Consider the following 12,446-nt stretch of genomic DNA (forward strand, 5'->3'; position numbering starts at 1 on the left):
ACCAGGAAATGGGAGACTTGGTGGTTGATGTGTGACTAGGCAGAGTGCTGAGCCCCGTTCCTGTTTATATTCTCACCAAGTTTCAATGAAAATTGGGCACGGAAGTGGGAACCAAGTACACCTTTAAATGGAATTTTGAGAGGCGCAACGGGAGATTCAAATGCCTCGAAGTTACAGCATCACCCTGGGGCACCATCTCATGATGAAGTCTTCTTCAGAGGATCGCGTACTTGCAGAAGTGACAGAGGGTGAGATGGAGAGCCAACGAGAAAGTGCACACCAGCTATGCCGCACTAGGTGATCACACCTGGATCCTTTGAAGGCCTCTGGTCTCAGCAGGAGTTTGGATTCTATTTGCGTCTTCTACTGTGCATTGTTGGAGGGGGTTGGGCAGCCTGGGAGGAGTTTTGGGGGCGGTCCAACGCAAACAGGTGTCTCTTACAGAAAGTAAGAGGAACATTCCAGAAGCAGTTGGCCGGCAGTGTCCTGGTTGCTGTTTGGTATGGTCTTGTTGCTCTTTCATGTGTCAGAAACGGATTCGAGAATCCAGCACTCTTGGAGACAACTTTTAATACACTAAAAAACTGGCAACCATGGTTTATCTGTAAAACTAGAGCTAGGAACTAGGTGGGGCAGGTTGTCTTTTTACAGAGGATGGATTCCCACAGGGAGACTTAAACATCGCACCTTCTTGTGAAAATGATCTTTGGTCCATTGACTCGTTTATGGGAGAGAGGGCTCCACTAGGATCTGATGTTCAGCTTTAATGACTCAGCCCTGTGTCCCTGCTGCATGTATGGCGTACCCTGCAGACAGATGTGTATGTATGTGTGTGTCTGTTTCAAGCATGTGAGTGTGCAGGTGCCCACATACTCACGTAGAGAAAGGGGAGAGTATCAGGTGTCATGCTCTGTCTCACTCCTCAGTTCTCCCAGGGTCTATATGTCTCCATCCTCCCATACCCAGCTCTTCCATGGATGCTGAGTGTTTGAACTCAGATCCTCAGGATTATCTAGCACTGAGCCATCTCCTGTCCCCTATCCTGGAGACGGGCTTTGAGCACTCAGTGGTTCTTTTGTGGAGCAAGCCATATGTATTCTCTTAAAGGAGGAATTTGTTTTAACTCAAGGATAGTCGATTGGTCTGCTACCAAGAAGAAAATGAGTAGTGAATGACTATTTACCTTATAGAAAGTTCTGGAAACTCAGCTGGGTACCATGCATGCATCTCTTGCTAGGTGAGCAGTAACAACACTGGGGCTGTGGAGAGATTTTTTTAAAATTCATTTTATTTTTAATTATGTATCTGTATGTGTTTGTCTAAGGGAGTGTATGGGCATCCTAGTACAGTACCCTGGGAGGCCAGAAGAGGCCACCAGGACCCCTGAAGCTGGGGTTCCACACTTGTGATCTGCATGGGATGGGTGCTGGGGACGGAGCCGGGGCCCTTTACAAGAGCAGTGTGCACTCATGGCTGCTAGCGTTGCTCCAGCCCCCAGGAGATGCCGTGTCTGGGGCGGGTGGGAGGAAACGTACTGGTGCGGCCTGTAAGTTTGCTTTTGCTCTTCACCTGGTCACAGCAAAATTTTATTGTGTGATTTAACGTTTCTTTCTCTTTCTCATTTCAGTGTGACAAAATTAGGCAAGAACGAGATGAAGCTGTTAAAAAACTGGAAGAATTTCAGAAAAGTATGTAAGCATTTCTAGTGGAGTAATAATCACTTGACTTTGGGGATTGTAGGAGTAGATTGAGACCAAGATGACTGAAGGTGTCCTGATCGTATCAGCAAGAGAAAACCCATCCCATTGTGGGGAAAAAAAGCCAAAACAATGGAATAAGTATTAATAAAATATAAATGTCTTATAAAAATTTAAGCTTGTAGCAAGAAAAGTTCGCTATGGAAAAAAAATCAAGGAAAAACAAAATTCATTTGTTACTTAGACTCCTTGAGAAAGGTCAAAATTAGCATTTTGTATTTTATCCTGTGTGACCTTTATGAAATATGTGTTTTTATAAAAAGTGCACATTTTAGATTCCGTTTTATACCCTCCTTCTTTCAGTAAACAGTGTATCTTTTTGTGTCAGCAGAAATGCAGGTCAGTTCTAATTGTTGTCATTTTTTAGTCTGTAGCATATCATACACACACAAGTATATAAACTTCGTAAAGTCCTCTGCCCTTCCTTGCCTTCTAAGGGCCAAGCCTTGCCACAGCTGTATCTGCAGTCTGTCATTTCATGGCATCACATTTTTGTTTATACTATATGGATCATGAAATAATATATATGATGTAACTATATGAAGTATTTATTGGTGCAAGCTTGAGGTATCATTTGTCATATACTTATATTCATATATATAACTGTAATCATTTTCATTACCCTGTGTAGTATATTGTATGAATGTGTTATGATTTGTTATTATGGGACCCTGCACATTTTGGGGCAGCTCATCTTCCAAACATTATTAGCAATTACATATAATATATTATCTATATAGTAATAAGGTGCTATAACTTTGTTCTTTCGTCATCGTTTCTACTTTAGGGGATGGGGTTTCGAGACAGAGTTTCTCTGTGTAACAGCCCTGGCTGTTCTGGAATTTGCTTTGTAGACCAGGCTGGCTCGTCTGCTTGCCTCTGATTCCTGAGTGCTAGGATTAGAGGCACGCACTACCACTGCCCTGCTGAATGTTTTAAAGTACTATCAATAATGATGATTAGTTTCATAGGTTAGTTCAAGGAAAAGGAATTGTGCCAGGGATTTATATCGATATGGGCGCATAGCTACCAAAACTTCATTGCATATTTATAAGTGTACTCTAGCAGGAGAGATCTTATTTCCAGTGTTCTAAATAGAGGGTGGAGGTGCAGTTGGGTCGTATAGCTCCTGCCTAGCACGTGTGAGGAGGCCCTGGTTTGAGTCCCAGCACTTCAAGCCAATCAATTCCTATCAATTTATGGAAGGAGACTATAGGAGACAATGAGGGTGTCCCTGACCTCCATGGGACAGTGGTTTCGTGAAGGGTTTTTTTTTTATCCCCCACTCATCAAGTCATGTATATTAATTATATAAACAACTTACTCATCACTTAGACCTCAGTAAAGTGGTTAAGGAACGTGCCAAGAGCAGTTATCATTTTCTGGAGTTTGGAGAGTTTGAAATCACTCAGAATAAGTTATATCCTCAGTAAAGCAATAGTAATTTTCTTTCAGATTTTTGTTATTTTTTATATGACATAAATCTGTTAATTTATCCACAAAGTCATGTAGACGTAGATGTTCAGATCCAAAAGTGTCATATGTGAATATGTTGTGGGCAAAGAACCAGACGTTGCAAGAGAATAACCCTCTCCCTTGCAAGCTGGACCTTTCTAGGTCGTTCTGCAGAGGCTCCAATGTCAGGCGGCAGGTATTGACACAGTCAGCCCTTAGCAAGACATTTTACCCTCTGAAAAATGAAACAACTGTCCGAGGCAATGGTTCAACAGCCTGTATATCTTGTCATCTCACTACAACCAAGACCATCAAGGGTAATCTCGTGAGTATCACTGTCTGTGGAGGACCAGACACTAGGACAGAAATACCGCTTTCCTGTGAGTGGGTGAACGGCGGTTGCGTTGAATTTTCTCATTCTCTCATGTAGGACTGATAGCATCCAAATGAATACACTTGGAAAGAGCAAGCCCATGGGTATTGTGGCTAGTTAGCGTGCTTGAATTATTGATAGTGGAGTGGTGTGCTGTGTGAAGGGACCTGGCTCAGGTTTCTTACGGTTCAGTTTGCACAGCATGTTTTGATACAGGTAGGCGGTAGGTATTTGCCTCCTGTATTCAGCAAGAACGAAAACAACTTGCCCCACGTCGCTTTCACCTACCATGTCCCTTCAAAAGTGGCTTTTCCTCTAAAGACGCTGATCGTTCTAGGAGCAACTCAGATTAGGGCCTGAAAGGATGCATTGAAATGCTAACACAATAGTCGCTATTGTTAGATGCATTTAATTTTTACTTTTATTAAGCCTGGTTAGTTAAAGTCCAAATGACAGGAAGTCAGAATGTGAATTCTCTAAAGATTATTTTTGTACACTATTTGTGAGTGTGTGTACACATGTGGAGGTCAGAGGTCTCTTGACCATGTGGGTTCCAGGATCAAACTCAGGTCATCAAGATTAGTGGCAAGCTCCTTGACCCACTGAACCCTTCTGCTGGCCCCAAATGTGAATTTTATTCTCTCTCTCTCTCTCTCTCTCTCTCTCTCTCTCTCTCTCTCTCTCTTGGTTTTTCAAGACAGAGTTTCTTTGTAGATTTGGAGCCTTGTCTTGGAACTCACTACAAGAGACCAGGCTGGCCTCAAACTCACAGAGATCTTCCTGCCTCTTCTTCCCAAGCACTGGATCAGATAGGCACATGCTACCTACCACCACCCAGCTAAATGTGAATTCTTTACTCAGTCTTAAAGAGAAAGAATGAGAATAGGAGAGTTTTATTTCTGGAGGGCTAGGGATGTTTCTCTGTTGGTAAAGTGCTTGCCTAGAATGGGCCAAGTTGTAGGTTTTATTCTTTGATGCCACGTTAATACAAGGCGAGGCGTGGTAGTGCATGCCTGTAATCCCAACCCTTAGGGAGGCAAACCGACTGGAAGTTCAAGGTCATCCTTAGGTTGAGTTTGAAGCCCTTCTATTTCAAGACCTGACTTCAAAACAAAGGAAAATTTTATTTCTTTAAAAGTTGAATTTGAGATAAATAGTTCATGGCTTTGAACAGAGGCTAGAATTTGAGATTTCGAAGAGAACATTACTGATTTCTTCAGTGTGGGCTCTACTGTTCATGAGCCTGTGTAGCCTTGAACAAGTTTCTGCATTAGTAAATTTGGGATGAATTACTAAATTTGAGTGAAAAAGTGAGAAAATGTACATAGAAGAGCTCACCCCTGCTGATGATGGCACACATCTTTAAGACCAACACCAAGGATGTGGGGGACAGCCTGGTCTACAGAGCAAGTTCCAGGTCAACCAGGGCTACAGAGAAACCCTAGCAAAATTAAAAAAAAAAAAAAGGAAAGTGCTCACCCTGCGAGCTGGGATATAATAGGTGCTCAAAAAAATGCCGCTTGCTGCCATGGCATCCAGCCTCTGACGTCATCAGGCTACCAGGTCGATGCTCACCCCCGAACGTGGAGCTTCTGCGGCTGTACAGGTTTGCTTGGCTGCCCTGAAATGCCTGTCACACTTACCTTCCAGGTCTACCTCTGAGGACACTCAGGCGAGGGCTCTGCCGGGGGCCCAGGCTTCCTCAGCCTGGCCTGGCTTTCCTTTCCTAGGGTAACAGCAACCCTGGTCATGGCTTCATGTTGTTCATGGCCCTCTGCCAGTTCTTCCTTAGCCTGTCTGAGTTTTTCCACACAAAGAGGGAAGCCATGTGCCCATAGTAAAGTCCCTTCACGTGCTTCAGGCTGCAGTGAAAGCCCCTGGGTTATGTTTAAGGCTGCACGCGTTTTTCTGCATGGATTCTTATTTGGTTCTTCTCATGCCACACGAGAGCTTGTCTGGGAGCCAAGCATGTCTCTCAGCTGGGAGAATACTTGACTTGTATGTACAAGATCCTGGGTTTGATCCTTAGAACTCTGCGAATCAGGTGTGGTGTGCAGGTCTATAATCACCTCAGCATTTAGGAGGCAGAAGCAGCGACATCAGAAGTTTAAGTTCATCTTTGGCTACACAATGAGTCTGAGACCCCATCTAAAAACAAAACAAAATGGAACAACATTAACAGCAAAAAACCCCACTGCTTATAGCAACAACAACAATAACAAAAATCTTTTTTAAACAATCTGGTACTGAAGAAAAGAGTTATATTCAGGGCCTGTACTTCAAAGAGCCTGTGGATTGCTCTGCTGTGGAAAGGACGTGCTGAAGCAACAAGATCTTTGGAGTTGACGGTCTCAACTGTAACAAGTTTTAGAAGGACCACGGAAATCTGGAGTGTCCTAGGATGGGTCCGACAGGGCCTTATCGGTCAGAGCTGCACTGGGAAAGGGTTACTTTACCTCACTGGGTCCCAGTGTTCTCAGATAAAATGCCAGGATTGCATCTACTGTGTAGGGATGTTTCTGAGAGCTCATGGGAACTCACATCCTAGGACAAGGCTAGACACAGGCCCAGTAAATGATAAGCAATTCTGTAGCATATCCGGCACCCATCTTCAGCTTTTCAAACCAAAGGACCTACTTTGTAGGTAGTGTTGTTCAAAGTGCAAGAGAACCAGACATACATGAACCCAAATCCATGTTTCACAGCTGGGTGTGGTGATGCATGCCTGTCATTCCATCGCTCACAAGCACAGACAAGCATAGCCGTGACTAAGACCTGTCTGCTCTACAGAGCAAATTCTAGGACTTTATAAAAAAATAATAAAATCCTATTTTAATAAAGTACATGTTTTATAGAAGACAAGAATTTGTTAAGTAGACCCCCAAACCCTACGTGTGATGTGTTCTCTGGTGCTGTATATAAGAGTGCGGTATTTTGAAGATAGAGATGAAGAGACAGGAACTTTGTTAATTCAACCAGAATGGTAGAAATAACAGTCAGTGTACCTTTGTTATACCTGTGAGTTCCCGAAGCCTTAATTTTGTTGAGTCTCATTTTATTTTTGAGGTGAGGTCTCATGTATCTCACGCTGGCCTTGAACTCCTCATAGGTGAGAATGACTGTTAACTTCTGGTCTTTCTACCCCACGAGAGACAGGATTACAGTTGTGTGCCGGTCTCCCAGCGTATGTAGTGCTAGATGCTGGAGATGGAATCCAGGACTTTCTGTATGCTAGGCAAACTCTTATCTATGGAACTACATCCCCAGCCCTTAAAGGCTTTTTTTACGAAATTTTTCAAAGTGATAGAAAAATTAGAAGATAGCACCATGAGCCAGCCCCTCCTGTATCCACGACCCAGCGGGCACCATCTAAGCCCTTGCTGCTCACACACTCACCTGACTGAGTGCATACAATGAAGCTGATGTTAGTCTTTGTATTGCTTTAAAATTCGCTGGCAATGAATATCTTATTATGAATTTTTGTTTGTTTCAAAAGCGTAACTACAGCCTTAGGACCCCTTTCCTATCTATCTTTCTCTTTATTTTTCTTTCTTCTTCTTCTTTTTTTTTTTTTTTCCTGAGACAGGCTCTCACTATGTAGTCCTAGCTGACCTGGAACATACTGTGCAGACCTGGCTGGCCTAAGCTCAGAGATCTGCATGCACCTGCCTCCTGCCTGCTGGGGTTGAAGATGTCTATCACTGGTCCTTGCTGACCGAATTTTTCTTTATTAAACATTGTATCATACAAAAATGGAATATTGTAGGTAAAGTGTCCGGTAGTCATGGATAAGAGAAAAGTTCCAATTGTTAAATGAATACCTAAAGATTTTTTTTAAAGGATTCTTTGGAAAGGACAAATAAGACCAGGCCAGATTTCTCAGTGGATGAAGGTGCTTGCCTGCCTCCAAGCCCAATGACCTGAGTTCAGTTCCCAGGGCCTGCATGGCAGAAGGAGAGAGCCTACTGCAGCAACTTGTCCTCTGACCTCCACACCACGCTGTGGCGGCACGCACACAAACTTATATATAACAAGATCAAAACAAAAGCACAAAGAAATTCGTACTCCAGAACTACTTTTGTTTTCTGTCCTGCAGCCTGACTTTTGGATTTGGAAACAATGCCCTCCCTTTAATAGATATAAACGGCCCTTGTTGCATATTCTCTGAACCAGGGATACAGTTGATAAGCAGATCTCTGTGCTATCAGTTTGCATTGAGGGTGAGTTTCTGAGACTAAAAATTATGGCACAGTTTAAAATGTTCTGCTGCTTCCCTTCCTGGGAGAGAGATGCCCCTCCTCCATCAGACAGTGTGTACCCAGTGTCTGAAGAAGCAAGTTAAACCGCAGGATGGCTTTTTACAAAATGTTCAGAAAATACGGGCTGCTCCCCCTTATTATTTTTTTTGCTAGGCCTAAGCCTCTCGACTGCAGAATGATTTTTTCCTTACTTTCATGAGCAAGAATGTTATTGAATAAAAAGTCAAATTCCTATGAAAAATGCAGAGTGTTTATGTTTTTGTTATGAGACTAGAAATACCAGATTGTGGCAGGAGATGTCAAGTAGTTAAGGCTAAAAAAAAATTCAAAGTAATATTTGATGTTGTAAAAATTGTATAGGTTTCTTTTCTCTTTCCTTCACAATTTTTGAAGAACCTACCTTGTAAACATAGTGATAAAATGCCAGGAATATTAGGATTTTAAGGAAATAATAGAGCCTATTATTTAAACTACAATATAAAAGGCAATTACATTGATGAAGAGCTACATGGGCTTTGTGTGTGTGAATAAACTTGGCCCGCGTTCAGCTCCTGTTTGTTTCTCTGGTATAAACACATATTGTGTGTGATTCCAGTTTAATGGGGACCCGTTTGTATGCCAAGCAGCTGCATTTTAGGGCCTATTGCGTGATTTCATAGCTCTCTGGAAATTGGTTCTATTCAGGACAGGAGATAGAAGAGGACAAGGGGGGTGGTGGAGGGGGGAGCTTCAACACACAATCATTTCTTTTCAATTGGAGCCAGAAAGGTTGATGGCAACATGACCATTGTGTTATAATGATAAGACCACTAAGGCCTCTGTACCTCTCATCACGGCTTTCTCTCCACAGCAGATACAATTTAATTCACTGCTCCGTCAGCAATGCTGACACCATTATGCCGTCTGTCTCCACAGTTATAATCACTGTCCTCTGAGAAATGCGGCTGAAATGATCTTGAGCAGTCAAAGAAACTCTCAATTAAGGCTGCCACTTCCAATGTGTCAGATTGTGTCTTATGCACTTGGTACAATTTTCACTTCCAATCCTGTTTATTTACAATGTCTACCAGTAATTACGCTTAACGTGTCATTTAGTGAGGGGGGCCCCTGCCAAGCCGATTGTTGGGTGCTGCAGTACCATTGAGTGGGAGTTTCTCGAAGTCAATGCCATCAGCAGCTTTTAGGCCCCGATGGGATGCGGTAGTCGCGTTGATAATGCAAGTATCGCGCTCATCAAGTCATAATTAGATGCCACTCAAATGTGCCACTTGTAATAACAGTGTTGATTCATGTTTTTCTCGGTGACTGCAACTACTAATTAGTTAAGTGGTTTTTGGTTGGCCCGCATTTGCAACAGATTATTACCCCTGAAAAAATGTCAAGGTTAGAGATGTTTCTGGCCATTTAGTTCTGCTTTATGAATTTGAATATTAACATAATAAGAACTTTGGACAGACTTAGGAAGTAATACATTTTTTTGTATTTAATTTAGAAAGAAAAAAATTTTCCCCCTGAGTTTAATCATAATTGCAGGTTAATTAAGCTTAAATGAAGCAAAAGTAATCTGTCTTTGTGTTATATGAGCCCAGGGCTTTTTGCTAACTTTGTTGGGTTTCACATTTGGGTGTCCTTTAATTTTTTTTTCTCCTTTTGCCAAACAAATGGAAGTCAGTCTACATATGTAGAGTTAGGATTGAGATCCTGAGATTTTTTTTTTCTTCTGACTAGAAAATGGGTGGGAAAATTCACATTATTTTCCTTGCTTAATCTTCAAAATATCATTCCAGGTCTGAATTAACATGTCTTTAAATCTCAATTTGCATAAAGCAGCAACCAAAAAAAATCTAAAGATTAAAATAAATTTCAAGTGTTGGCAAAATACCAAGTAAAATTTGATTTTTCTTCTTCTCCTAATGGTACTTTATTTTACGATAAAAAAATTTATGAGTACCTGTTTTCTCATCACCTGGCTGATAAGTGTTGGTGCTACACTTTTCTGACCTGTAGTTGAAGAAACAACAGGAACTTGTTTGTCATTGTTGAAGATGAACATCACAACACGTAGCCGGCCATCCACGTTATTAGGCAGCTCAGTTTTCATATTTCCACAAGTTATGTCTAATCTGATCCAAAGCTACCACAGTGCCACTTTTTATTTATGGAAGCTTCTTTTGTTTACTTGAGTATATGTTTATTGCCATGGAAATAGCAGCATAAGGAAACAAACACCTTAGGGGCAGGAGAGCCAGCTCAGTCAAGGTAACACACTTGCTGGGCACACACGAGGACCCACGTTTGATCTCCAGCACCCCACGAAAAGCCAGGTGCGGTGGTGTGTGCCTGTAATCTCAGCGCTGGGGAGACAGAGACAAGGATTTCCCCTACATTCACCAGCCAGAGAACCTCACTGAATCAGCAAGCCCAGGCCAGTGGGACACCTCGCTTTATGAAAACAAGGTGGATAACATTTGAGGAATGAATCCCAAAATTGGCCTGTGACTTCCACATGCATGTGTACAGGCATGCATGCATATGTGTGCATGTACACACACATACACACAGATGAGAGAGACAGACATACAGATAGACAGTTTTTTAAAATTTTACATATGTAATAGTTGAAGTTTGTACTTTGTGTGTTTTTCTTTCTACATGCATACATTAGATGAGATTTAGTCAAAGGCGGCTTCTGAGGAACTTTTAATCACGGCCAAAGGTCTCGCTTTGGGAAGAATTGAAGCATTCTTGGTCATGGGGCAGTGTGTGGGCTTCTGGAATAGTTGACTAATCCTTGAATGCTGAGCCTCTCTTTCCTCTTCATTCCTAGTTTCTCACATGGTCATAGAGGAAGTGAATTTCATGCAGAACCATCTGGAGATAGAGAAGACATGTCGGGAGAGTGCTGAAGCCCTGGCAACAAAGGTGAGCGGAGCAAGCCAGAGGGGTGTGCTTGTTGTCTCCTAACAACAAAGGTGAGCTGTAAGCCAGACTGTTGTGCTTGTTGTCTCCTAAGGAGCGGCGTCTCTCCTGCTTGGTCTTAATTCTCTGCCCACTTGTCTGCTCTGAGAGGGAGCTGTAAAGTCCCAGATCCTGCAAAATGATCCTGTAAGCATCTGCCTGCATAGAAGCCCTTTTCTGATTATAAAAGCAGACTCCGTGTGTGTGTTTGTGTGGAGGGGTGCTTGTGTGTGTGTCTAGTGTGTATGTTTGTGTGTAGGTGTTTGTGTCTGTTGTGTGTGGGAGTTGGTTGTGTGTGTGTTTGTGTGTGGGTGCTTGTGTGTGTTGTGGTGGGGTGCTTGTGTGTGTTGTGTTTGTGTGTGGGGTGCTTGTGTGTGTGTGTTTTGTAGGGGGATGGGTGTGTGTGTGTGTGTTCTCGGCACTGTGCCCATCTGACCTGGGAGGAGCAGTCCATGGGGCAGACTGTTAGGCTACCCTTTCTCACCGCCTAGCCGGTGGTTACACTGCTGCAGTGACCTGGTGCTGCACACACAGCTCTGGGCATTTTCTGCTGGAGTCTGATGAAAGAGTCAGCCTGAGCCTTCCATTTCAGGTGGTTATTTGTGAAAGCAGAGGGAGGGCATGTGGAAGGTGACCTCCATTGCGCCACTGATTGCCTCTGGCTGATGATTTTACCAAGTGTGTAATTTTCTATATTCTGTCTCATCAGAATTACATTATTATTAAAGAATGTTTTTATCTCTGTCTTATGTATTTTGGGTAAAAAGCGTCCATCAGAAAATGGATTACAGCAATTTCCAACCAAATTTCATTAGTGATGCTGGTTGTGTGCCCTCAACCCACACTCCCATACCACTCACCTCCAAAGTATTTCTTTGGATGTGACTGAAGTCCTGCTACCGATAAATAAATAAATAAATGTATCTAATTTGTATGCATTAGCAGTGTGCTTGCTAAAGGTATCTGCTTAATTGTTTGCATAGTGACCTGTACTAGGATTCATAAGATACTGAATCAGAGCATAACGAGGACCATGAATCTCCCTGTGTAACTTCTTTTCTGGTACTTGTCTAATGCATGCATAGCATTATGGGTCGCTGCTTTGAAAACACGGGTAGAATGGGCATGCTTACATTGCTTTCAATCTCCCTAGCATTTCAGTCCCTGATCCTGGATACTCTTTTCATTCCCTGTACTACTTCTGGGATGAGCAGCGACACAATGTATTTGGACGAGGTTGATTTCCCTGAATCTTCTCTGTGCCCAAGGGTGTCTGTGTTATATACATCCAGATGAACAAACCCCTGCCTCTTAGGACTGGCAGAGCATAATGGAAGCCGAGAGCTTCGGGTCAGCATGTGCACACTTGTCTCATTTCTAGGTGCATCATTTGGGGCATACGAGACTCTGAGCAGGCTAGCTCTGCTCTCTGGTCATCCCTTCTGGGTGATAAGGTGGACAGAGGTTACAACATTTATGGTGTGTGGGGGGGTGACTCTTCTTCAAGATGCTCTGAAATTGTCGGTCCAAACATAGCCTTCTTTAGACATTATTTTATCTCTTTTGTATTTTGTGTGTTTGTATATGTGTCTATGTGATGATGTTTGTGTATATGTTTATATATGTATGTGTGTGTATATGTGT

The 12,446-nt window shown here is 42.6% G+C and overlaps 1 protein-coding gene across 1 annotated transcript in view; it reads left to right on the forward strand.

Annotated features, from left to right (window-relative positions):
• The window catches only part of Shtn1 (shootin 1), a 102,900-nt gene that overhangs the window by 24,658 nt on the left and 65,796 nt on the right, over positions 1-12,446 (forward strand). Inside the window, exons 3-4 of the mRNA XM_085694171.2 lie at positions 1,628-1,688; positions 10,672-10,766. Of these exons, the coding sequence (XP_085550297.2) occupies positions 1,628-1,688; positions 10,672-10,766 (156 nt within the window). The remainder of the gene's footprint in view (positions 1-1,627; positions 1,689-10,671; positions 10,767-12,446) is intronic.

Source organism: Myodes glareolus, chromosome 7 (genome assembly GCF_982192425.1).
Source record: "Myodes glareolus chromosome 7, mMyoGla1.1, whole genome shotgun sequence".
In the NCBI taxonomy this organism is placed as follows: Eukaryota; Metazoa; Chordata; class Mammalia; order Rodentia; family Cricetidae; genus Myodes; species Myodes glareolus.